General features: G+C 42.3%; 1 protein-coding gene across 1 annotated transcript in view; it reads right to left on the bottom strand.

The window, feature by feature from the left end:
• Nucleotides 1-1,103: 1,103 nt before the first annotated feature.
• SLC7A1 (solute carrier family 7 member 1) overlaps nt 1,104-27,422 on the bottom strand; it is an 80,941-nt gene continuing 54,622 nt past the window's right edge. The window contains exons 7-12 of the mRNA XM_040340467.1: nt 25,864-26,003; nt 21,170-21,272; nt 20,841-21,049; nt 16,002-16,168; nt 14,586-14,694; nt 1,104-2,873 (exon numbers count right to left, since the gene is read on the bottom strand). Coding sequence (XP_040196401.1) covers nt 2,716-2,873; nt 14,586-14,694; nt 16,002-16,168; nt 20,841-21,049; nt 21,170-21,272; nt 25,864-26,003 — 886 coding nt within the window. The 3' untranslated portion in view covers nt 1,104-2,715. The remainder of the gene's footprint in view (nt 2,874-14,585; nt 14,695-16,001; nt 16,169-20,840; nt 21,050-21,169; nt 21,273-25,863; nt 26,004-27,422) is intronic.

Raw genomic sequence — 27,422 nt, 5'->3', positions numbered from 1 at the left:
GCTTGGAAGCATTGAACTTCGTTTTTTTCAGCACGTCGTTGTGTTTTACGTCACCGCGTTCTGACACGATCGTTTTTTTAACCGATGGTGTGTAGGCGCGACGGACCATCAGACAGTTCTCATTGGTTTGACCGATCGTGTGTACGCGGCATAACAGTCATGCTATTGTTTAATACTTCAACACAGTTATTGGCTGAATCAAGAATCATTTTAAACCTATGGCCATCTTCTATCATTGCCAGATAGAAAGGAGCACACACTTATCACAGCTTGTTACTACCAAGAATTACTGCTCACTATTACATTTCTCTATTTACACTGCTCACTAGTTACTGAACAGGAGTCAAATGTGTCATTTCCAGGCACAGTGGAAGATTAGAAGCGATTGTCTAATAACTTGAGAGGATGTCGATTTTTAGTGTACTTCATAGATTTTGGCTAAGCTGACCTTTTGCACTATGCAGAGAATCCCTTTCGTGCTACAACTGCAGTTCCAGAACTGCGTGTACAAATTGGATAGGAGCTATGTAAAAGATTTGTAGACAATCTGGGTAATCCCTGGTTATAATACATATAGAGTAGGGTTCAAGTTTCAACCAATACAGACATATGCCTGAAATTTAAACCTATTGAAACAAATTAAACTCAAAAAAAAAAAAAAAAAGTGTTCTACTTCATCATGCTACATAAATATAGGTTTAAAAGCAATTCTACTTTAAATAGACATTGAAAACACAAATCAAAAGATAATAATTTTGGTTAGGGAGATAAAATGGTTGCAAAAATGAAAAAACGAACATGGACTTACATGTACAAACCACATAGATGCTTCAGAAAAAAATAAAAATAAATTAGGAATATTATAACATTAATAGACTTGTTCAATAAACCAAAGATAAAACATACTAAGAATTGTAATCCATGGCAAGTAGGGAATAAATCAACTTAGATTTGCTCTTCTAGCAAAGTAAAAAATCAGCTCCATGGGGTGCTTACAGGGGCACGATTTATGAATCTTCAGCCATTGAACTGAACAGCTAATAGAAGCATTTGGACACATGGCCAGTCCACCTACGCTGTGCTTTGCCTCCCGCCCACATTCATTGACACTCCGCTAGTAAGAAATCAAGCCAGTAGGAGTTTGGATTTTGTATAGTCCAGATAACGCCAAGTGCAATTATGTCATAATGGGTAATGCACCCATGGAGCAAAGTCTTATTGGCTCATTCATTTGCCAACCAGAGGTCAGCAATTCATATGATTTGATTGCTTTGTGCCCCAGTGGGCACCCACCAGTTCACCCATTACCAACACGAACAATCATGAATTTATTTATACTGGTGGTATTTGTAATCTCACTGGCTGCTAAGGATTACTGAACTTTGTACCCATAGGGTGCTCTATCAACTGCTTTACTGAGCAAGACTATTAACAGGAGCTGAATGTCAGGATATGATCCAGCCGCCAAACGTTTGACGTTCCATCCAATACATAAACAGGTATGCATATTTATGTGACAGGCAGACAACAATCGCAGCACTATTAACACTGTCATAAGGAATAGCCTAGTGGCCACCAAGTTCCAAACCAGCCTATGGGGATGCCAAATATTCCAACTGTCTTCCGGTCCTGCCGAAATCCGACCAGGGCCTTCTGACACCCATGGGCTCATTGAAAAGTACCGTTGTACCTTTGCATGAAAAACCACGTACAGGTTCCCCAACAGTGGAGATTGTAGTCAAGCTTATGTATTGGAAAATAGGCACCAGGAGAAGATTGAATGTAAACACAGCAGAGAGACTGGCAGTGTAAATGGGACTGCACTGCATTTTATGCCTAATCATTGGCATAACAGATTGGAGCCTTGTACGGTGTACTTCATACAAAAAGGTGCGCCTGTACTTTAAAAAAAAAACACACATTAGACTGAATATTATGTACACAAATTGACATACATTAATAAGGGAGTGCAATTAAAATGATTAGATACAACAGTGCAGTAACCAATGGCAGCTAGTTCACCTTTCCTTACTTGACTGCAGTAAACTCTCATTGGTTGCTACAGTTTTCACATAATCAAACATGTACATGTTCCAGGTTGATGAATGCACAATGCTTAAATCATAAGACCAAAATATTTGAATCTCCCTTTGAAGTGCTCTGCACATATATTTTGCATTAAAAAAAAATGTATAAAAAAAATAAGTTAACATTTCTTCAAGGTATAAAATGAGCATCACTTGATTTGCTCAGAATTTCAGTCTATCAGCAAGAAATGCCCCATTCAGAACCATACCCCAAACATATTGGCAAATCCTAACAAAAAAGATCCATCCTCTATAGACTAGCAGGGTTTGGAATTGAATGAGAGATCCTCCGATACACAGAAACCTTTCTTTTGTTTACCTAGAAGAAGCAATAGTTAAAAGACAAACATGGTTTTCCTCCTGCTGTAAAGGACAATGGGGACTTGATCCATATATGACATTCAATATATCTGATCAATCTTAAAAAGGAGGATATATTAATTGTATAGGAACAGAGTAGCAGCACTAAGAGGTAACCGTAACTCTGGCTCTACGGTTCTGGAAGTAGAGAAGCTCGTCTGACACTGAATGCTTTGTGCGGGTTGCAAGCTTTGGGTAAAGTCATTTTCCATAGTTTCAAATGTAGTAGTTCCATTGCCTTCAAATCTAAAATGTTCACCAGGGGGTATCATGCTGTTGTTGCGTTAGCAGCATCTATGTCTAGAAAAGCTTGTTTCTCATTATTCAAGCCATTGGTCCTTTTGCCATCAGCTGTATTCCTGTCTGGTCTGGAGCTTGCAGCTTCTGTACTATGTGCCATACCATAACCAAAATATATGATGAAACCTGTAGAAACACAAAGATAAAAGTTTAACTGTTATAAAACGGGTATCAATAATAGCGTAGATGCTGTCCAACAACAATACAAGAAATGTTGCCCAGAGCAACCAGATTTCAACTGAAAGTCATCTTTTAGATCATATGTTACACACGTATTAGGGCGCAAGTTGTCCCAGTTCCCTCCCTCTCCCCCTCAGCAAAGACCCCCCCAATCTGCCACCTTAGCCTCTGTTTGATCTGCAGCTGCCATTGTGCTGCATTTGTGATCATTTATGACATCACCCGATTGATGGCTTGAAAGTTTGGTTTAGAGCCGTAGGAACCCTGACCTTTATTCATAGCATGCCTTGAATGTAATGGTTTTGGGAAACAGTAAAATCAATGGTTTCAGTTCTGCTTTGATATGGTCAAATGATCATACATCCTACTAGTTAACCACTTAAGGACCACCCTTCGTACATACAGGTCATTCTCAAAAAATTAGCATATTGTGATAAAGTTCATTATTTTCTGTAATGTACTGATAAACATTAGACTTTCATATATTTTAGATTCATTACACACAACTGAAGTAGTTCAAGCCTTTTATTGTTTTAAAATTGATGATTTTGGCATACAGCTCATGAAAAACCCCAAATTCCTATCTCAAAAAATTAGCATATCATGAAAAGGTTCTCTAAACGAGCTCTTAACCTAATCATCTGAATCAACTAATTAACTCTAAACACCTGCAAAAGATTCCTGAGGCTTTTAAAAACTCCCAGCCTGGTTCATTACTCCAAACCGCAATCATGGGTAAGACTGCCGACCTGACTGCTGTCCAGAAGGTCATCATTGACACCCTCAAGCAAGAGGGTAAGACACAGAAAGAAATTTCTGAACGAATAGGCTGTTCCCAGAGTGCTGTATCAAGGCACCTCAGTGGGAAGTCTGTGGGAAGGAAAAAGTGTGGCAGAAAACGCTGCACAACGAGAAGAGGTGACCGGACCCTGAGGAAGATTGTGGAGAAGGACCGATTCCAGACCTTGGGGGACCTGCGGAAGCAGTGGACTGAGTCTGGAGTAGAAACATCCAGAGCCACCGTGTACAGGCATGTGCAGGAAATGGGCTACAGGTGCCGCATTCCCCAGGTCAAGCCACTTTTGAACCAGAAACAGCGGCAGAAGCGCCTGACCTGAGCTACAGAGAAGCAACACTGGACTGTTGCTCAGTGGTCCAAAGTACTTTTTTCGGATGAAAGCAAATTTTGCATGTCATTCGGTAATCAAGGTGCCAGAGTCTGGAGGAAGACTGGGGAGAGGGAAATGCCAAAATGCCTGAAGTCCAGTGTCAAGTACCCACAGTCAGTGATGGTCTGGGGTGCCATGTCAGCTGCTGCTGTTGGTCCACTGTGTTTTATCAAGGGCAGGGTGAATGCAGCTAGCTATGAGGAGATTTTGGAGCACTTCATGCTTCCATCTGCTGAAAAGCTTTATGGAGATGAAGATTTCATTTTTTCAGCACTACCTGGCACCTGCACACAGTGCCAAAACCACTGGTAAATGGTTTACTGACCATGGTATTACTGTGCTCAATTGGCCTGCCAACTCTCCTGACCTGAACCCCATAGAGAATCTGTGGGATATTGGGAAGAGAAAGTTGAGAGACGCAAGACCCAACACTCTGGATGAGCTTAAAGCGGTAGTTCACCCTCCTTTCCATCATTAGACCATTAAATTCGGCATCGTAGCGCGAGCTACGGTATGCCGGTCTTAAATTTGTAATCCCCGTACTCACTGTGGTATCGATGATTGAAGAATCCGACTCCCGCGGGGAATGGGCGTGCCTATGGAGAGGGAGGATGATTGACGGCCGGCTCTGGCACGTCACGCTCCCCGAAGACAGCCGGAGTAGGTCTCGGCTATTCACGACGCCTGCGCACAGGCTATGCGCAGGCGCCGTGAATAGCCAAGCCTATTTCCGGAGAAGCGTGACGTGCCAGGGCCGGCCGTCAATCACCTTCTCTCACCATAGGAACGCCCATTCCCCGGATTCTTCAATCATCGATAGCACAGTGAGTACGGGCATAAAAAATGTAAGACCGGCATACCGTAGCTCGCGCTACGATGCCGAATTTAATGGTCTAATAAAAAAAAACTTTTTTTTTTTTTTTAACAGGGTGAACCCCCGCTTTAAGGCCGCTACCGAAGCATCCTGGGCCTCCATAACACCTCAGCAGTGCCACAGGCTGATTGCCTCCATGCCACGCCGCATTGAAGCAGTCATTTCTGCAAAAGGATTCCCGACCAAGTATTGAGTGCATAACTGAACATAATTATTTGAAGGTTGACTTTTTTTTTTATTAAAAACACTTTTCTTTTATTGGTCGGATAAAATATGCTAATTTTTTGAGATAGGAATTTGGGGTTTTCATGAGCTGTATGCCAAAATCATCAATATTAAAACAATAAAAGGCTTTAACTACTTCAGTTGTGTGTAATGAATCTAAAATATATGAAAGTCTAATGTTTATCAGTACATTACAGAAAATAATGAACTTTATCACAATATGCTAATTTTTTTAGAACGACCTGTATACTGCGGGAGGGCAGCCCTTAAGCGCAAAATCACATACCTGTACATGATTTTTTTTTTCCTTCGGGTCTGGGGCATGCACCCGTGCCACCGGCGAACTGCCCCTGCTGTGATTGGACACAGCAGGCGCCAATCACCTGGTCTTGCAATCGTTCCAAAAGAGGCAAAAGTGGCGGGCTATATAATATTTACAAAAAATATTCAGCAGAATACATATTGGCCTAAATTGATGAAAAAAAATTGATTTTTTAAAAAAAAAAATCATTGAACGTGTTTTATAGTCGAAAGTAAAAAAAATTTTACTTTTATTTTTTTCAAAATTTTCTGTCTTTTTTTGGTTATAGAGCAACAAATGTAAATCCGCAGAGGTGATCAAATACCACCAAAAGAAAGTTCCATTTGTGAAAAAAAAGAAAGAAAAGGAGATCAATTTTATTTGTGTCGCACGATCACACAATTGTCAGTTAAAGCAATGCAGTGCCGCATCGCAATAAATGGCCTGGTCAGGATGGGGGGTGAACCTGCAGGAGCTGAAGTGGTTAAAGTGACCCTGTCACACAAGGTCACATGTTCACAATAGCCAGGATGTAAAAAGACTATACAGTGAGGGGGAAAAAAGTGTTTTATCCCCTGGTGATTTTGTACGTTTGCCCACTGACAAAGAAAACATTGGTCTATAATTGTAATGGTAGGTTTATTTATAACAGTGAGACAGAAGAGCGAAAATATCCAGAAAAACACATTTCAAAAAAGTTATAAATCGATTTGCATTTTAATGAGTGAAATAAATATTTGACCCCTTTGCATAACATGACTTAGTACTTGGTGGCAAAACCCTTGTTGGCAATGACAGAGGTCAGACCTTTCTTGTAGTTGGCCACCAGGTTTGCACACATCTCAGGAGGGATTTTGTCCCACTCCTTGTTGCAGATGCTGGCCAAGTCATTAAGGTTTTGAGGCTGGCATTTGGTAACTCTAACCTTCAGCTCCCTCCACATATTTTCTATGGGATTAAGGTCTGGAGACAGGCTAGGCCACTCTAGGACCTTAATGTGCTTCTTCTTGATCTATTCCTTTGTTGCCTTGGCCGTGTGTTATGGGTCATTGTCATGCTGTAATTTTCAATGTATAAGAAAAGTAAAGAAAAGAAAACCGCGCTGTCAAGTGGTATATATATATATATATATATATATATATATATATATATATATATATATATATATATATATATATATATATATATATTAGCTGCCTGCACAACAGGTATACTGTATATAGGCAAAGTGGAAATGGTAAAGTGCGGCGCTGAAAATAATGATTCTGATGTGATCAAAAAATATATAAATAGGTGAATAAGAGGGTGCTGTCTATATGAATAGAACCATTAGACTGCACTAATGTGCTATTTTCAATATACACACACAGAAGGTAATAAATGAATATTAATAAAACAACCAAAATTGATGGTGCATAAAAAACAAAAATCCTGATAAACAAAGTGTATAGATGTACAAAGAGATAGATAAATATCTATATTGAGCATCAAGGTGATTGTGTTAATAAATTTCCAAAGTGACAATAAACCAAATGTGTTTTTTAAACAAGTGAGTGTAAAGTCCAAAAAAATCCACTGAAATGAAAATATCTATACAATTAGTTGTCTGTAGGTAATCCACCACGTGAAGATTGAAGGCTTACGAGTTGGACCCAGCGAGGCTTACGCCTGATAAGTCAAACTTGTTGGTGTATCTCACTCAGGAAGAATTAAACAAGTACGACTTCCAATGGAACCAGGCAGAGATACATCACAGAGTTGACATCAATAAATGTAGACCATGGATGGAGCAGCAGTACTTCACATATAAATCCTCCCAATGTAACATATAGTAGAAGGAAAAAGATTGGGCCACATAATGTAATTCCATTTCCAAATGAGAACATTTATTAAAAAAAGGTGACTCACATTTGAGACATATACAGCAAATAAAATCAGAGTAACGCAGTGGCATAAGCCGAGCCCTTACTGACACGTTTCTCCTAATAAGGTTTTAATAAATGTTCTCATTTTGAAACGGAATTACACCATGTGGCCCAATCTTTTTCCTTCTACTATATATTACATTGGGAGGATTTATATGTGAAGTACTGCTGCTCCATCCATGGTCTACATTCATTGATGTCAACTCTGATATATCTCTGCCTGGTTCCATTGGAAGTCGTACTTGTTTAATTCTTCTTGAGTGAGATACACCAACAAGCCCGTTTGACTCATCAGGCGTAAGCCTCGCTGGGTCCAACTCGTTTGGTAAGCCTTCAATCTTCACAGACAACTGATTATATACTGTATTTATTGGCGTATAACACTCACTTTTTTACCCTGAAAATAGGAGGATAAACTGTGCCTGCATGTTATATGCAGGGGGCTGTGGAAAGTGTTTTCCTGAAACTTCCCTCTAAAAGTTACAGTGCGTGTTATACGCCTGTGCGTGTTATATGCCGATAAATACGGTAGTTATTTTAATTTCAGTAGAATTTTTTGGACTTTATACTCACTTGTTTACCAACACATTTGGTTTATTGTCACTTTGGTGTTTATCTCTTTGTACATCTATACACTTTGTTTATCAGGATTTTTGTTTTTTATGTTTTATGCACCATCAATTTTGGTTGTTTTATTAAAATGAATTTATTACCTTCTGTGTGTATATTGAAATTAGCACATTAGTGCAGTCTAATGGTTCTATTCATATAGACAGCACCCTCTTATTCACCCATTTATATATTTTTTGATCACGTCGAAATCATTATTTTCAACGCCGCACTTTACCATTTCCACCTTGGAATTTTCAATGCCCTGGCTGAGGGAAGGAGGTTCTCACCCAAGATTTGATTTGACGGTACATGGCCCCGTCCATCGTAACTTGATGCAGTGAAGTTGCCCTGTCCCCTTAGCATAAAAACACCCCCAAAGCATAATGTTCCCACCTCATGTTTGACGGTGGGGATGGTGTTCTTAGGGTCAAAAGCAGCATTTCTCCTCCAAACACAGCGAGTTGAGTTGATGCCAAAGAGCTCGGTTATGGTCTCTGCCACAACACTTTCACTCAGTTCTCCTCTGAATCATTCAGATATTCATTAGCAAACTTCAGGCGGGTCTGTACATGTGCTTTCTTGCGCAGGGGGACATTGCGGGCGCTGCAGGAGTTCAGCCCTTCACGGTGTAGTGTGGTACCAATTGTTTTCTTGGGGACTATGGTCCCAGCTGCCTTGAGATCATTGATAAGATACTCCTGTGTAGTTCTGGGCTGATTCCTCACCATTCTCATGATCATTGAAACTCCACGAGGTGAGATCTTGAATTGAGCCCCAGACCGAGGGAGATTGACTGTTATTTTGTGTTTCTTCCATTTGCGAATAATCGCACCAACTGTTGCCATCCTATCACCAAGCTGCTTGGTGATGGTCTTGGAGCCCATTCCAGCCTTGTGTAGGTCCCCAAACGTCCTTGGTCAGCTCTTTAGTCTTGGCCATGGTGGAGAAATTGGAATCTGATGGATTGCTTCTGTGGACAGTATACAGGTAACAAGCCAAGATTAGGAGTGCTCCCTTTAAGAGAGTGCTCCTAATCTCCGCTCTTTACCTGTATAGAAGACACCTGGGGGCCAGAAATCTTCTTGATTGATAGGGGGTCAAATACTTATTTCACTCATTAAAATGCAAATCAATTTATAACTTTTTTGAAATGCGTTTTTCTGGATACTTTTATTGTTCTGTCTCTCACTGTTAAAATAAACCCAACGTTAAAATTATATACTGATCACTTCTTTGTCAGTGGGAAAACATACAAAATCAGCAGTATATCAAATACGTTTTTCCCCTCACTGTATACTTACTGTTCTGGCAGCCCATGTGCTTCAATGCCACCAGTTCCCCCAGTCACCTTAGGTTATTTAATCTCAGAATGCAGTGGTTCCGTTTGCCTGCTTGTGTGTTATGTAGCAACACGCAATCCATAGAACCACATCATTCTGTGCAGGAGCAGGTATTCCACACACCTGAAGTGTGGAATACCTGCAGCATCCAGAGAGCAGTGGAACATCGGTGGCCTCACCAGGTGGGCTGGCAGAAATTATATTATCTATTTTTTGTTTTCTTTTTACAGGCTGCTTGATTAATCGTTAAAAATTGATATTTTGATTTCCCCAATCTTAAAACAGCATTTCCAGATTCTAACAAGTGCAGGCAGCCTGTCAAGTTTTATCACAACATTGTGAATAACTATAAACAAAGTAACATTTCGTTCTTAGATAAAAGGAATGAACTTCTGTCTGTAGATGAGGGAAGTTTAACCACTTAAAAGACCAAGGGCCAGATTCAGGTAGAATCGCCTATCTTTAGGCAGGCGTAGCGTATCTCAGATACACTACGCCGCCGTAACTTAGTGAGGCAGGTCCCGTATTCTGAAAGAACTTGCGCCCTAAGTTACGTCGGCATAGTGTAAATGGGCCGGCGTAAGCCCGCCTAATTCAAAGTAGGCTGGTAGTGGGCGTGTTGTATGTTAATGACTCATGACCCCACGTAATTGACGCTCCTAACGAACGGCGCATGCGCCGTCCGTGAAATTATCTTAGTGCGCATGCTCCAAATTACGCCGCAAATAGTCAATGCTTTAGACGTGAACGTAACTTACGCACAGCCCTATTCGCGTACGACTTACGCAAACGACGCAAAATTCGACGCTGTCCCGGCGTCCATACTTAACATTGGCTACGCCTCATATAGCAGGGGTAACTTTACGCCGAAAAAAGCCTTACGTAAACAACGTAAATTAATGCGCTGGGCGCACGTACGTTTCTGAATCGGCGCTTCTAGCTCATTTGCATATTCTACGCGTAAATATACGGAAGCGCCCCTAGCAGCCAGCGTAAATATATGCACACCAAGATACGACGGCGTAGGAGACTTACGCCGCTTGTATCTAGGCAACAGTGAGGCGTATCCGATTCTATGAATCAGGCGCAGAGATGAGACGCCTCACACTCAGTGTTACGACGGCGTATCTGGAGATACGCTGTCGTAACTCCTTTGTGAATCTGGGCCTAAACCTTTTTCTGAAACTTGCTGCTTACAAGTTAAAATCATATACTTATTGCTAGAAAATTACTCAGAAACTCCCAAACATACACACACACACAAATATATACACACACATATATACACACACACACAATATATATATTACTTTTTAGCGGAGACCCTACAGAATAAAATGGTGGTTGCTGCAATATTTTATGCCACACTGTATTTGTGCAGTGGTCTTTCAAACGCAATTGTTTGAGAAATAATACACTTTAATGAAAAAATAAAAACAAAATGAAAAAACAGTAAAGTTAGCACAATTTTTTGCATAATGTGAAAGATTTCATGTCGCGAGAATTGTGTTCTTTATTCTAAGCAAAAAATAAAATAAAAATTGTGGTTTTCATTTTAGCCAATATCGTGCAGCTCTGACTATTGTGTACAAGTGATCCTGTGGCCACGGGATCCTGTTAGAGTTGCCCTGTATTTAAAACAAAACAAAAAATAGAAAACAGATAGGGATTCCTCCCCTATAGAGCCCCTCCTATAAAAAAAAGGAAGTAACTCAGTTTTGTAGCAAGCAATGAACGTCCAGAAATGGGACAAGAACAGAACTGTGCTGTGATGTACTCCAAGAAATGGATGTTACAGGCAAGTGCAAACATCCTGTTTTCTTTGTTGGACATCACAGGGACACAGAGCAGGCTATAAATCTATGTCACAAAGCAATGTACATGAGGGGAGAGACACACGGAAGCCACCATCAGGCTCGAGGACAACACAGTGTGTCCAAAAGCAGGATCCACAGTGGCCCTTCCATCCACTTGGATAAACCTCATAAAAAAGGTACATACTAAAGATCAAGTTTCACCCTCACAGGCATTAACCACGGACACCCGATAATAGATAGTCCAGGAGGCCCCAGCACTCCTAGTAAAGTAAGCCTTCACTTAAAAAGGCGAAACCTTACCCTTTAAGCCAAATCCACTGTGAAATGGCCAACTTATGCCCCGTACACACGATCAGAACTTCTCACGGCCTAAAATCCGATTAAATTTTTCGTCGGAATTCCATTCAAGCTGACTTGCATACACACTGTCAGACCAAATTCTGACCGTCCAAAACGCAGTGACGTAAAACGCTACGACGAGCCGAGAAAAATTAAGTTCAATGCTTCCAAGCATGCATGTTTTTTTTCCCTGGGTTTTTTCTTCTTATCGGTTTTTTTTTTGCCCCCGCAAAAAAATAAAACATGTTCTATTTCTAAACACAGACGGAAAAAAGTCAGATGGGGCCCACACACACAATCGGAATTTCCATCTGACTTTTTTAATCAGAAATTCCGATCGTGTGTACGCGGCATTAGAAGCTGCCTGATCCTTCCTAGGACCCTCAGGAAAGATGAATAACAAATCTGACTGCCTGACTGTTGCAGACATATTCAAATAAACCTTAACAGTTCAAAACACATCCAATGTGCACAGCGTTTCTCTCCGGACGACTGAGGACTAGGGTAAAAACTAAGGCAAGACTATGTCCTGATTCAAATGAAAATCTCGAAACCACTTTTGCCAAGAAAGATGGATGAGGACGCATAACCACCTTGTGTACTGGTGGAGGATTAAAAATGTCTCTTTACAGAAAAGGGCTGACAATTCCGCCACTCCTTGCCAAGGTTATTACAAAAAAACAAAACAAAAAACAAACAAACAACACCTTCAGAGTCAATAGGGCTAACGGAATCTCACAAATTTGTTCAACATTGGTTTCTACAAGACACGTCCAAATTCAAATCCCAAGGACACAGAGGGGACTTCACAAGCAGAGCCATATGAGTTACCCCTGAACAAAAGTATGCATCAGCAAATGAGAAGCAAGAGGTCACTGGGAAGAAAAATGACAGGGCAGATATCTGGCCTTTAATGGTGCTTAAAACCAAATTCACTTCCACCCCTGATTGGAGAAAAAGTAAAAATGTGACCAAACAGGCATTCCCAGGAATTAAACTTTCTGCTCTCACACCGGGACACGTTAGACCTCCAAGTCCTATGATCAATCTTTCTGGAGGAAGGTTTTCTGGCCTTTAGTAACATATATATGACTGGCCCAGAGACTACTTCATCCTTCAGCCAGGCTGTTGAACCCAGCGACTATAAAGCAAAATGCAATATTAGCCTTTGAGATAGGAGAGCTGGCCAAACCGAAAGTGCCCAGGGGCCATCTATCGTCAGGTTCATGTTGTTAGCATACTATATCTTCCTTGGCCAAGCTGGTGACTCTCGGAAAAAGAAAAAAAAACTGCTTGATTAATACCGGGAGAATTACTGGCTTGGCCAGGTTCACCAATAATACATAGGGACACACAGGCCATCACACTGCCCCTAGTGGGAAGACAAAGAAGACTCTAAGGCTAGGCAAACTGAGCGAAATTCCTCAGGTAAAAGGCCACTCACCCGTTTCCTACCGCAGGATTCAGTCGCAAGGCCACGGATCCCACCTGCACCCATCACAGCAGGCTCTGTCACAGTGGACTTTCAGGGCAGCTGTCCCCTTTACATTTGGGGCCCACTGTCCTGGGCCTGAACAGCAACTCACTGGAAAAATCTTGGTCAGTACCAAACTGTGCATTGTTTCATAACACAGGGTCCAAACGCCAAAATGCTGCATTACAGGCTATCCCTGCCAAAACCTCCATCTTCATTGTAGCGGGGCCCGGGGACCATCCAAGTCGGCATGTTCGCTATAACAATGGATCTGACTAACCGGTCTCCTGATCCCTGCTAGAACCACTTGAGGACTCTGGTAATACCATACAGAGAGTTGAACTTTAGGGGCCACCACCTTCAAGACACTGGTGAAAAAACAGGAGGAACTGCCTGTATCTGAGGTGTTCCATTGGGGAGGACTTCCTGTCCATATCTGCCAGTGACACCACACACACACACACTTGCTGTGAAAGGGTACTTTTAAAACAATCAGGGGAATTTATAAAGAACGTTTGTGATACTCTTTAGAATTTAGTTGTGCTTCCATAAATAAATATCAGTGTAGGCGACAGACTCAAGTACCTGTGACAAGCACCTTGGTCTTTCTTGGTCTTGCTACAGAATCCACCCACTGCCTGCTGTCAATCATAAACAAAGAGCGGAACTAGTGGGGAACTAGCCACTGTGACTGCCAGAGTCACTGTTTTCGGAGGGGCTGCGAATCTCTAATTCAGCCACATGACTTCAATTTTCAAATCTCATTGGACTCAGCTGAAAATAATGAATAACAATTATCCTGGTGTTTTAGCTTTGTGAATTTCCTCCTGTACATGCATTTTGCTGAGTTGACACAAAATGCAAGAAAACAGATCTGAAGTGTACAAGTCTGAAAGCAGTTGCTCAGCCAGCCTGACCTTGCATACCATTTTGTCTTTCGGACAGTGCTGGACAAGGCAGTTTAGGGAGGATTTCTAGGGATCAGACAAAAGCAAGCAGAGCTGCATGAGGGGGCAAACAAAAACATTGTATAAGACTGCTGAATTATTGTGAATAAAGAATGATTCAGAATGCTCCATAGGCCCAGGCGTTCTTTAAAATTAGGGTTCTGCATGTTGCAAATATTTCCACTCAAAGGGTGTACCATTTCTTACTTACATGTGTAGGTTATACCTCCTTGTTAGGCAGCGGTCATCAACCCTGTCCTCGGGGCCCACTTACATGCCAGGTTTTATGTATTACCTTGGGGAGATGCAGACTAGAATACTGCAGTCACTGAGCAGCAAATGATATCACCTGTAATGTATTTCAGTTATCTTGCAAACTTGGACTGTTAGTGGGCCCTGAGGACAGCGTTGATGACCACTGTTAGGTATACAATTGGAAACATTTCCATTTTCAGGATGCCCCCCACAGAAATATTATTTTCAAAAATGTGTCATAAAGGATTACAGACGCTTGATTTCTTACACCACAAATATTACCACTAGGCACCTGTCTGTTTACGTGCTACATTAGTAGTAGATTAGTGCAAGAATAAATGAAGGAAGGTGCCTGTAATTTGTAACTTGCTAGTTCTTACCTATTACCATCCAGATTGCAAATCGTATCCACGTGCCTTTGTCCAACTGCATCATAAGGTATACATTTACAAAGATGCTCAAAACGGGCAGCACAGGTAAAAACGGCACCTAAAGAGCGAAATACAACACATCTAAGGATAAGAGAATAAATACCATGTTCATACGGGCTCTATGCTGAGCCCTTATTAGGTTACATGAAAATGCTCCATCAGAAAATGTATAAAGCTTGCTGTGTCAAATGTATATAAGACTTTTTTACTTTGAAACTATCAGCTTTAACAAGGATTACTCGCTTCCTTATTTAGTATCATATATGGAACTCTATCTAGCTGTGTGTCATAAATCAGTTCAATAAATGTAACCAGGTACATCATATTTACATTATTATCCACATGCATTTATTTGAAACTTCCCACAATACCAGTGGGTTTAAAACCAGATTCAAATCAGTTCTTAGTTTGATATTTGAAATCTAAAAAAACAACTGCCAGTGTGCTTTTGCACACTGCCATATGGCCCTGCTCGAGTTTGTGGCCAAAATATTCCAGCCGTTCCATACAAAGCAGGATTAAAATCAACCCGATTACCAGTTGTATGCAGGGCTGTAGATCTTCATTGTAAAATTTTGTACAATCTTAACTTTTGTTCTTGATACTGGACCCCAGAAACTTTGTAGAGCTTTGGGTGGGGAATAAAGCACCCATTCCTAGGTCCACATCTTACCTGGTAGCCAGACCCCTATTAGTCTCCACTTTTCACAGGCCTTTATATATGTGAGCCTACTGATGCTTATCGCTCTCTCCATGGGTGAGAAAGGCTGAATGCTGACAGAACACTAAAAAAGAGGTACAAGCGCAGGCACTAACCTGAGTTTTGTTAGTGGCTCAAATGCTTTGTTTGTTTTATGCTATAGACTTGTTGTACAAATCCCTCCTACACTAAAACGGTTGGCTGCTTTGCTGGATAAAAAGATAACTTCCAATGTAGGTTCATATGTGATTGGTGGCAGTCAGAAACTTACTAACAAAGACAAATTACATCTCTGGGTGCAAGACAAGGAGCCTGTACGTGGGAATTTGGGAAAACTATTCTGCATTACAAAAATAGATAAGAAAAAGGATTTCCCAAAGCAAAGAAGTGGGGTGGGATGGTTGGTTACAAAGTCTATATGGAATTATGAAGTCATAAGCAAACAGGCCAATATCTCTGTACGCATCTCAAGATTTCATTTTTAACTAGAGTACTGAAGTACCTTTAAACTTCACTCCTTTTTATATACGAGATCATATAACCCATCTACAATCCTGGGAAAATCTGAAGAGATCTAGACTGCTCCATGGTCACCTTATTGAGTGGAAATATGGCAAGAAAGAGGACAAAGAGATAAGATTTCACATAAGTGTCACATTAGTTACCTTAAAAGATAGCTTGGTTTTGCTTTCAGGCTGCATCCAAATTATTACAGTCAAGAGGGAACAGGAAAAAAGACTGAGAGCAAGAAAGGAGATCACTAATGCATTTCCATTTACCAGAGAATCCTGGCCGAGAACACAGAGACAACAAAAAATGATAATTAGCAGCCCTGAAAAGAGAAAAAAAGTGCAACATATTAGAAATTGGTGATGCTTTGGGACATCCAACAATAGCATTCCTATTTTAATCATCATTTCAAATGGGCTTTAGCTTGTATAAGAGCAATGTGAAAAGCAACCCTTGACAAAGCATTTGCAGAGCATTCAGCAAGCTTTGTTGAAGCTTTTAGAGCCAGTTCACACCAGACGCAGTTCCGTGTGCTTTTTTTCTGCACAAAATGCATGCACAGTGTTTTCCATGTTTTCCAATGGCTTTAGTGCACACCATGCAGTAGGGCTGCGCATCTTCACCGGTCTCACGATTCGATACGATTACCAAGTCCAAGATTCGATTCTGCAATGCACCACGATTGCAGCGCAAGTGTGCATGGCTCTCCCCCCAAAATACTAAAGGAGATGATCAGAGACTGCAGACATGGTACAGGAGATGATCAGAGACTGCGGGCATAGTACAGGAGTGGATTTGCCTTTAGTAAATGAACCCCACCATGTCCCAGGAACTGGATGCTGCTGCTCACAGGACCCGATTGCACTGGAGAGCCCAGCAAAGGTGGTGGCATGATGGTGGTGGAACCCCCTTCCACTGACTGTAAAAGTAATCTAGGGGCTTCTTAGCCACCAAGATTACTTTTTACTTTGTGCAGAATCGCTGGGGCTAAAAAATTATATCTTGATCATTGCTGTAGCGATGATCAAGATATCACCCTTACAATCCAGCAATGTACCAGTATGTCGCTGGACAGGAAGTGGTTAAAGGGAAGTGGTTGGGGGGCACATGTTTACTGCCCCCCCCCCCCAAATGCAAATGTAAAGCAACATCTCACTGCATCTTCACCAGCATTATGAAAATCACACAGGCAGCACAGACAGAATGTGTTTGTCATGGATCTGTCAGTGTCAAATGACTTTTGGGTTCTGACTTTGGCTGTACTGTGCGTTACAAACTTTAACCCAGTACAGCCATAACAAAGTAAGCACCCAACAGCAATCTGACACTGTGACAGGTCATTACAGAGCACATGCTGACTATGCTGCCTGTGTAACTTGCCATGCTGTGTGTAAGCAATACACAGTGCTCCACTCACTGTGTTCTCTGCAGCCACGGTGCCTGGGTTCTTGCTCCCTTGTCAGCCACAGACTTGCCTGTTGCCTCACATCAGTCTCGGCAGTCTGCACATGAGGAGTGGAGGACGGGAGGCGGAGCGGAGTGCAGCTCCGCAGATTTCCACCATGCTCTCATGTCTCTCCTGGCCTCAGCCCCTCCCGCCTTTCTACTGATCTGATCGTTACAGTCAGTGGGCGGGGCTGACGCCAGGAGAGACGTGAGACGTAAGAGGAGAGAGGCGGGCTAGGCAGTTACATGAGCGCGCCTTATACAAACACAAGGCAATGTCTGAACGGAGCGCTCTCCTGGGAGGGGCGGGGCCAAACATCGATCAATACGGTCGCATGCATCGATGCCACATCGGGGACACCCGAATCGCGATGCACCGATGCAGCGATTAAAATTTGACAGCCCTACCATGCAGTCAGTTTCCGGTCAGTTTCTGCACCAGAAACTGACTGCATGGTGTGAACTAGAGCCAACTAGAGCCATTGGAAAACATGGAAGACACTGTGCATGCATTTTTAGTGCAGAAAAAATGCACACAAAACTGTACGGAACTGCGTGTGGTGTGAACTGGCCCTTAAAGTAACAATAAACTCCAGTTTGGAAATGTTGAACATAGATCCTTAATGGGAGTGTTGATTGTCACTTTAAAGGGGTTGTAAAGGTTCGTCTTTTATTTTCTAAATTGGCTCCTTTAAGCTAGTGCATTGTTGGTTCACTTACCTTTTCCTTCCATTTCCCTTCTAAATGTTTTTTTTCTTTGTTTGAATTTCTCACTTCCCGTTTCTCCTCAGCAAGCTTTCCACCATCATCCGAGCGGTGGAAAGTCATTTAGAACAGCTTACTGAACAACTTACTGAGGAGGAACAGGAAGTGAGAAATTCAGACAGACAAAGAAAAAAAACATTTAGAAGGGAAATGGAAGGAAAAGGTAAGTGAAAGAACAATGCACTAGCTTAAAGGAACCTATTTAGAAAATAAAAAACTAACCTTTACAACCCCTTTAAGACTTTCCAAAAGGCTTTAAGAAGTGTTTTGAAGCCTGCTAACAGCTTGTTTAAAGTGGCCATCAGCACTCCCAAAAATATGGTTGCAACACGTTTAGAATGTGAATTTAGACTTTAAAAAATTATTGTTAGGGGGGGGGTTGCTACAGAAATCAAGGACATTTCCTGATCTCTGTAGTATTACTGTCTTGCTGGCTCATCTTCCAAACATTATATAATTTTATTATATAATTTTTTTTAGCAGACACCCTAGAGAATAAAATGGAGATTGTTGCAATACTTTATGTTGCACTGTATTTGCACGACGGTCTTACAAATGATCCCATTGATAAAACCGTGCATGCGCCGTAGACATCGGTGCAGTCCTTTCTGCAAATATCTCCTTAACCGTGTGGGTTAAAGCGGAGTTCCGGCCACAATTTCACTTTTTAAATATAAATACCCCTGTAATACACAAGCCTAATGTATTCTAGTAAAGTTAGTCTGTAAACTAAGGTCCGTTTTGTTAGGTTGTTACAGCATTTAGACACTTTATCAAATAGAAATTGACGGGGGCCATCTTAAGTGTGGGCATCATGAAGCCAGACTGTATGACTTCCTGGATTTCAGCCTTGCAGATCTCGCACATGCTCAGTGCTGCACAAGCAGTGTAATATGTTTCAGATCAGGTTTCAATAGCAACGGGAGTGTCAGAGAAAGTTGCCGCCCCTTATCTATGCAAACCTCTCCTCCTCTCCTCCCCTCCTCCTTCCAGGAACCAGTAAATATACTAAATAATTTGTTCCTGTGCAGATATATCTACATAACAAAATGTATATATATATATATATATATATATATATATATATATATATATATATATATATATATATATATTGTTATATATGTGGTGTGTATACTAGACCTGTGCACTGTCAATAAATTAATTTTGTTTAGTTCAGTTTCACATTAGCCCTTATTTCGTATTTTGTGCCCGAAACTCACTTCGGATTCGTACGCTCATAATGAGCACAGCAGGAGTACAGCCACAGGAAGTCAGCACACAACAGGGATGGTGGGAACCCTTCATGAGGGGTTCCCACCATCCCTGCACTGACTTCCTGTGGCTGTACTCCTGCTGTGCTCATTATGAGGGGTTCCCACCATCCCTGTGCTGTATCGGCCCCAGCACCCTGCATCGGCCCCGGCACCCTGCATCGGCCCCTGGCACAGCACACTGCATCGGCCCCGGCACCGGCACATCGCAGCACACCGCATCGGTCCCTGCACACCGCATCAGTCCCCCGCCAAATCGCATAGCCCCCAGTACATGGATGCGTTTTACGGGCACAGTGAGGCAGCGTTGGGCACAGTGAGGGCACAGTTACGGGCACAGTGAGGCAGCGTTGGGCACAGTTACGGGCACAGGAAGCAGCGTTGAGCACAGTGAGGGCACAGTTACAGGCACAGTGAGGCAGCGTTGGGCACAGTGAGGCAGCGTTGGGCACAGTTACGGGCACAGGAAGCAGCGTTGAGCACAGTGAGGGCACAGTTATGAGCACAGTGAGGCAGCGTTGGGCACAGTGAGGCAGCGTTGGGCCCAGTTACGGGCACAGTGAGGGCAGAGTTACGGGCACAGTGAGGGCAGAGTTACGGGCAGTGAGGCAGCGTTGGGCACAGTGGATGCATTTGATGGCCCAAGTGTGATAGTGTTTGATGGCACAGTGGCAGGGTATATGCTGCAAGCTCCGCTCTCCCACTAACTGTGACACCAGTGCATTATTAGTGCACAGTGGGGAGAGTTACATATCATCAGGATGACCGAGCGCATCTCGGCTGATAGGTCTGTATGTGAGTACACAGCTCCTAGTACAGCCTCACCTCCCTGCACCAGAATTGTGACAGACAGTGCAGAGCGCACTGTTTCAATGTACAGGGAGGCGGGGCTGTACTACAAGCGGTGTACTCGCATACAGATCTATCAGACAGAGATCCGCTCTGTCAGCCTGATGATCTGCATCTCCGCTCACTGGAGACAGATGGCGGGCGGGTGGTGGAGGGGGGAGGACGGGGGCGGTGCTAGGAGTTGGAGAGGGAGAAGAGGAAGAGGACACCACCTCTATGGGCGGCACTGCCCTCCCTCCCGCCCCCGAGATGTTCAACTACGGCGGCAATCGTTCAGCCCAGCCTCCTGGGATTGATGACACACATCTCCCAGGAGGCATAGCAGCGCTGGATGCGGCGGAGAAGCCATTCCGCCGCAACAGGGAAATTAACTCACAGGAAGAAAACCGTGAGTTTTTCAAAGAAAAAAAAAAAACACATGCCAATTAGATGTAAGGGGGCAGTGTTAAATCGAATGCTAATTAGTTGAAAAATAGGGTGGAACTCCGCTTTAAGGAGATATTTCTTGCACCAAACAGGTAAGCCTTAATGTAATGACGTATATATACAGTGGGCGGTCCGGTAGTGGTTAATTATGGGCAGTGTAGTTCTTCTCATTCAGATCCCATTGGGTTGTGTTTATGACAGAAAAGAGCTACATGTCAAAAGCCAATCACTCACCTATACCACCAGCTGCACAATTTACTATGGCTCCCGATAACCTGGTTGGTTCAGAGTTTGTTGGGCAGAACAACAATTTGAAAGAAAATTTCTCATCTTCTCCCAAAAACCCAGCCTGGGACTCACTGGTACTGACAGACTCATTAATATCCGGCTCTTCGTTTGTGCAGGCCATTTGATAAGCCAGATTTGGCTGCTCTGGTTGATACCTGTAAAAGAACAAGGGACAAATCCAAATAAACCAGTTGCACTAGCATGTCATTAAAATGCATGAAACTAACTAGATGAAAATGCTTTCCATACAATATACAAATTCTTTATGCCTTTACCTTAAAACTAATACACAGGCAGCAACCAAAGAGTAGGCTAGAAGTGTGCCAATGGACATGAGATCGACCAAATCTTTCAAGTCAAACAGAAATGCCATCAATGCTGGAAAAGAAGAAACAATGCAAATTAGGAGTTTCTGGTCATTTGAAGGGATTGTAAATAACATTAAAAAACAAAAAACAACAAAGTAATTCCGCGCACACACGATCAGTCCATCCGATGAGAACGGACCGATGGACTGTTTTCATTGGTTAACCGATGAAGCTGACTGATGGTCCGTCGCGCCTACACACTATCGGTGTCAGATTCCCCCCCCCCCCTCCCGCCGCCATCTGGTGCTTCTCCGGGCTCTCCCGTGCCATCGGGGGCCCGGAGAAAGAATCGCCTGGCGCTGGCAGGAAGTATAGAGATGACTGGTGACCAGATGGTCACCAGTCATCTCTATGACCGTCAGAGGACCCGGGCGCGATGTGATGACGTCACGCCCGGGTCCTGTAAGTAAACAAAGCCGCGATTGCGGCTGTAAGCCACATTATTATTCATGAGATCAGTGAATTTTTTTCACCGATCTCATGTTTTCCAGCCTGAAGGAGAGAAGTGGGGTCTTACTCTCCATAAAGAGGACCTGTGTGACATTCCCATTACAAGGGATGTTTATATTCCTTGTAATAGGAATAAAAGTAATAAAAAAAAAAAAGTGTAAAAAAAAAAATGTAAAATAAATAAATAATAATAAAAAATTAAAAACGCCCCTGTCCCCTGTAGCTCGCGCGCAGAAGCGAACGCACACGCAAGTCCCGCCGACATATGTAAACGCCGTTTAAACCACATATGTGAGGTATCGCCGCGTGCGTTAGAGTGGCAGCAACAATTCTAGCACTAGATCTCCTCTGTAAATCTAAACTGGTAACCTGTAAAAAATGTCAAAGCCTTGCCTATGGAGATTTTTAAGTGCCAAAGTTTGGCGCCATTCCATGAGTGTGCGCAATTTTAAAGCGTGACATGTTAGGTATCTATTTACTCGGTGTAACCTAATCTTTAATATTTTACAAAAAAATTGGGCTAACTTTACTGTTTTTTTTTTTTTTTTTAATTCATGAAACAATTTTTTTCCCCAAAAAAGGCGTTTGAAAAATGATTGCGCAAATACTTTGTCACACCATATTTGCGCAGCGGTCTTACAAGTACAATTTTTTTAGAAAAATATACTTTGCGTAAAAAATAAGACAACAGTAAAGTTTGTTTTTTTCTACATTGTGACAGATAATGTTACGCCAAGTAAATTGATACCAAACATGTCACGCTTCAAATGGCGGCAAACTTTGGCACTTAAAATCTCCATTGGCAATGATTAAAAAGGTCTACAGGTTACCAGTTTTAAATTACAGAGGAGGTCTACAAATAGAATTATTGCTCTCGCTCTAACAATCGCAGCGATGCCTCACACGTGTGGTTTGAACACCATTTTCATATGCGGGTGTGACTTGCTTATGTGTTCGCTTCAGCGGGACAGGGAGCATTACATTTATTAATTATATATATATATATATATATATATATATATATAATTTATTTATTTATTATCTTATTTATTTTACCTTTTAGAAAAAAATTATTTGGGTCACTTTTATTCCTATTACAAGGAATGTAAACATCCCTTGCAATAGAAAAAAAAGCATGATGGGACTTCTTAAATGTTAGATCTAGGGTCAAAAAGACCTCAGATCTCAAAATTTATACTAAAATTCAATAATAATAAAAAAAAAATCCCTTTAAGTGCATTGGGCGAAGTGACGATTGACTTCGCTTCCCTCCTCCAATGCCATGGAGCTGAGCGGGGGCCATCTTTCCCTCACTCTGCAACCAGGCAGTGAGGGGAGCGGACATGATCGTCTCCACCGCTACGGACGGCTCTGGTAAGCGAAGGAGACGACCGGAGAGCAGTGGGAGGGCACCCCTCTTCCACCACCGACAAAAGTGATCTCGCTGGGAATCCGCCGCAGAGGCCACTTTTATCTTTACGAGAAATGCACAACCTTCCTGAGATCGAGATAACAATGGTATTTAGAGTCAACGTACCGACGTACAGGTTTGTGATTTGTGTGAAGTTGTTAAAAAAAACAAAACAAAAACACACGACTATTAATCTTTATGTCATAAAGCACAGATGAGCACATCAATGAGCTCCAAATTAAGAAACTCAGCTCTGTACTGTACTATGTCAGTGTTCCCCTAACAGGAAGTGTAATACATTAGGCAATACCAAAAATATCTCAGAGATGACTTGGTCACATTCCATGAAGCCTAAGCCGTAAAAAGCCTATGCTAATTTACAGCTGGCAGTCACTAAGCTGTGAATGTTTAAAGTTGAAGAAGCACCTAACATAACACACTCTGGGTTTGTATTCAATGCAAACCGTGGGGATTTTCTGAAAGCACAGTAAAAGCATTTTATTACAGTTCACATTTGTTGCCTTCAGTTTTCTTTTCTAGGTGTAAGGGCCAAGATTCTGCAAAGATGAAGATAAAACACTTTATTTTACTTCTTTTCATAGGACCTACAGGGGCTCATTTTATAAAAGTATTGCTTGATGGGGTAGGACTATCCAAGGGAATGTTTCTCTGTACAGGGACAGCAGTTTCAATGAAAGCAAATGAGGTAGTACACGTTGCTCTGTGTACACCCAGCTCTTGTGTTTAGCTACAATCAGGACTACATTTGCCCTGTCATCTTTACAGTAACATCTGTGTTTACCACAATGCATGTTAAAATATTAAAGCTTCTAAAGCTTTCTAATAAAAAAAAAAAAACAAACGTGTCAGATTTACCAGCCCTATGCAATGGCTTTGCACAAAGCAGCCCCAATCCTCCTCTTCTCTGGTCCCCACCGGCGCTCCTGACCCCTCCTCTTCAGCGAGAGCCCCATAGAAAGCTGCTTTCTACGGGAGTACTTGTGTGGGTACACTTCCGAGCTGCCCTGTCTGCATCTATTGACATAGATGGGAAGGCTTGGCCCCACCCCCACAGGATTTGTTTGATAGCAGCGGGAGCCAAAAGCCATCTGTCATCAATCTGCCAGGACGGAGGGACAGAGCCAAGAAAGCTTTCATGCACAGTGCTGGATCGGGACTGGGCTCAGACAAGTATAAGGGGAGGCAGGGATTCTTTTACACAGAAGTTTTTTTGTTTTTTTTAACTAAATGCGTAGACTGCATTAAAAAAAAAAAAAAAAAAAAAAAAAAAAAAAGGGTAAAAACCGTAAAGTGTAAGTTAAGGGAAAAACTAACTGTAAACCTGCTCTCTGCCACATTCTAAACCTAATCTATATACATAGTTGGTGAGGTTGAAGAAAAGGACAAACCCATCCATTCCAAACTGCGTGTGTGCGCTTATATGTTAATAGTACATTGTATACCCCTGTATGCTGTGGTTGTTAAAAGGTACCCATCTAATAGTTTTTGAAATTATCGATGTTGCCCACTGATACCACTGCTTGTGGAAGAGCATTCCACATCCTTTCCGCTCTTACAGTAAAGAACCCTCTACGCAGTTCAAAGGTTAAACTGCTTCTCTTCTAAATTTTAGTGAATGGTCGCATGTCTTTTTAAATTCCCTTTCACTGAAAAGTTGTTTCCCCTATGCTGGGGTACCCAGTATGGTATTTGTACATGGATATCATACCCCTCTCAAGCATCTCCTCTCCAGAGAGAATAAGTTATATGCTTGAAGTCTTTCCCCATATCTGAGATCCTCCAGTCCCTTAATTAGCTTTGTTGCCCTTTCTCAGGACTCTCTCCAGTTCCAGAACATCCTTCCTGAGGACTGGTGCCCAGAATTGGAGTGTCTAACCCTGTAAAGCAAAAATCACTGTACTTACCTATTCTTCGGCCGGTCCGGTTTCCAGTGGTGGAAGCTGTGTGCAGGAGAGGACAGACAACGGCTGTGAAATAACTGGGGAGTGACATCACCCATAGACTTACTATGGGGGCTTCTGTTGTCGGCACACACACACTTACAGCTGATGCAGGGACCAGACCAGACCAGCTGCAGAATAGAGAAGTATAGCGATTTTTGCTTTACAGGGTTCGATAGATGGAATGTGGCAGAGAGCAGGTTTAGCGTTAGTTAGGTTTCATCTGAACTTTAAAACCACTTTAATTGCACTGGTGCGATGCAGTGCCACTCTCCTAAATGACACCTCAATACACCTTTCGAGATGTGTGTTGCAGTGCACTTTAGCAGAAAAGTGCAGGTTGCCGTTGTGCAGCTGGTTGCATTGCACTACACCATGCATTGCAAGACACACTGGGGTGCCATTGAGAATAAATGGCACTACCTCCCAATTACTGTGCCTTGCCACATACTACTGCAACAAAATGTTAATGGGTCCTTTTTAGGTGACTTTGGGGTAAATTTATTAAAGCTAGTGCACCCATAATCTGGTGCAGCTGTGCATGGCAGCCAATCAGCTTCTAACTTCAGCTTGTTCAATTAAGCTTTGACAATAAAACCTTGAAGCCGATTGGTTTCTCTGCAGAGCTGCACCAGATTTTGCGCTCTCCAGTTTTAGTAAATAAACCCCTTTTATGTGTCAGACTTCTAGCTGCATTAAAATACACAATTTATAGGAATAATGGAAACCCTGTAAGGTTAACCACTATAAAAGAAGGACTGCATCATATTTCAGCTTACCTGCAACAGCTCCGGAGGAAACTGTGGCTATAATTGGCGTTTTGCTCTTTTCACTGACTCTGGCTAAGACTTTAAATAGCAGCCCATCATCTGCCATGGCATAAATCACACGAGGCATGGGAAACATAGAACCAAGTAAACTGAGAAAGAGAAGAAGAAAAACATATTCAACATTTATTACAATTTAAGTAGATGAATTATTCAATTAGAAATGTGTGTTGTCTTGATTTTTGTTAGCCAGGGAATTTGTAAAATCTAGTTCGCCATCTGAACGCCAGTTGTGGAGTGTGGTTGGGATTGGGGATAAAGCCGACTATGCTCTCCATAGTGCAGATTGCAAGATCCAAACCTGATGCCTTCTTTTACGTAATGTAAAATGCTAAATATATTTTTTGGCTAAGCATATCCAGGCCGGGAACTCCGATTTGTTGGCTTTAGTTCCCACATTTCACTAAAACGGGTTTTCTTTAAGACTGGTCATGCAAAGTAGAAGCAATACTAGTTAATACTAGATAAGATTACAGCAATATCAGGGCAACGTTTTTAAAATGTGCAGGCTTACAAAAGGAAACCACTGCATTAAAATTACAAACTATATCCTTATTCTACCAAAATCATCCATACACATTCACTACTGGCCCTGTAATCTATTTTTCATAAAATCATTCTTTACTGTGTTTTTTCTGCCTCCATGTAATATTCACTGTGAGCTCCCAAACCTCTCTTTTCTTCTTCCAGAAACATTTGTTTTGAACGAGAAGCATGTTAGTTGCAGTCGGGTGCACTGTTCTATGCACACTACAATGCCCATAGTTCATCTTCAGGGTGAACAAGAGAAGGTAAGCTATGTGCATCAGTAGTGCATCCCAGAATTGAAACGAGAGAGAGAGAGAACACGAGAGAGAGAGAGACAACGAACACGAGAGAGAGAGAGACAACGAACACGAGAGAGAGAGAGAGAACGAACACGAGAGAGAGAGAGAACGAACACGAGAGAGAGAGAGAACGAACACGAGAGAGAGAGAGAGAGAGAGAACGAACACGAGAGAGAGAGAGAACGAACACGAGAGAGAGAGAGAGAGAGAGAGAGAGAGAGAACGAACACGAGAGAGAGAGAGAGAGAGAGCGAACACGAGAGAGAGAGAGAGAGAGAGAGAACGAACACGAGAGAGAGAGAGAGAGAGAACACGAGAGCGAACACGAGAGAGAGAGAGAACACGAGAGAGAGAGAACACGAGAGAGAGAGAGAGAACACGAGAGAGAGAGAGAGAGAGAGAACACGAGAGAGAACACGAGAGAGAGAGAGAGAGAGAGAGAGAGAGAGAGAACGAACACGAGAGAGAGAGAGAGAGAGAGAGAGAGAGAACGAACACGAGAGAGAGAGAGAGAGAGAGAACACGAGAGCGAACACGAGAGAGAGAGAGAACACGAGAGAGAGAGAACACGAGAGAGAGAGAGAGAACACGAGAGAGAGAGAGAGAGAACACGAGAGAGAACACGAGAGAGAGAGAGAGAGAGAGAGAACACGAGAGAGAACACGAGAGAGAGAGAGAGAGAGA

This window comes from Rana temporaria, chromosome 2 (assembly GCF_905171775.1).
Source record: "Rana temporaria chromosome 2, aRanTem1.1, whole genome shotgun sequence".
Lineage (NCBI taxonomy): Eukaryota > Metazoa > Chordata > Amphibia > Anura > Ranidae > Rana > Rana temporaria.
This window is presented reverse-complemented; position numbering and strand designations above follow the sequence as displayed.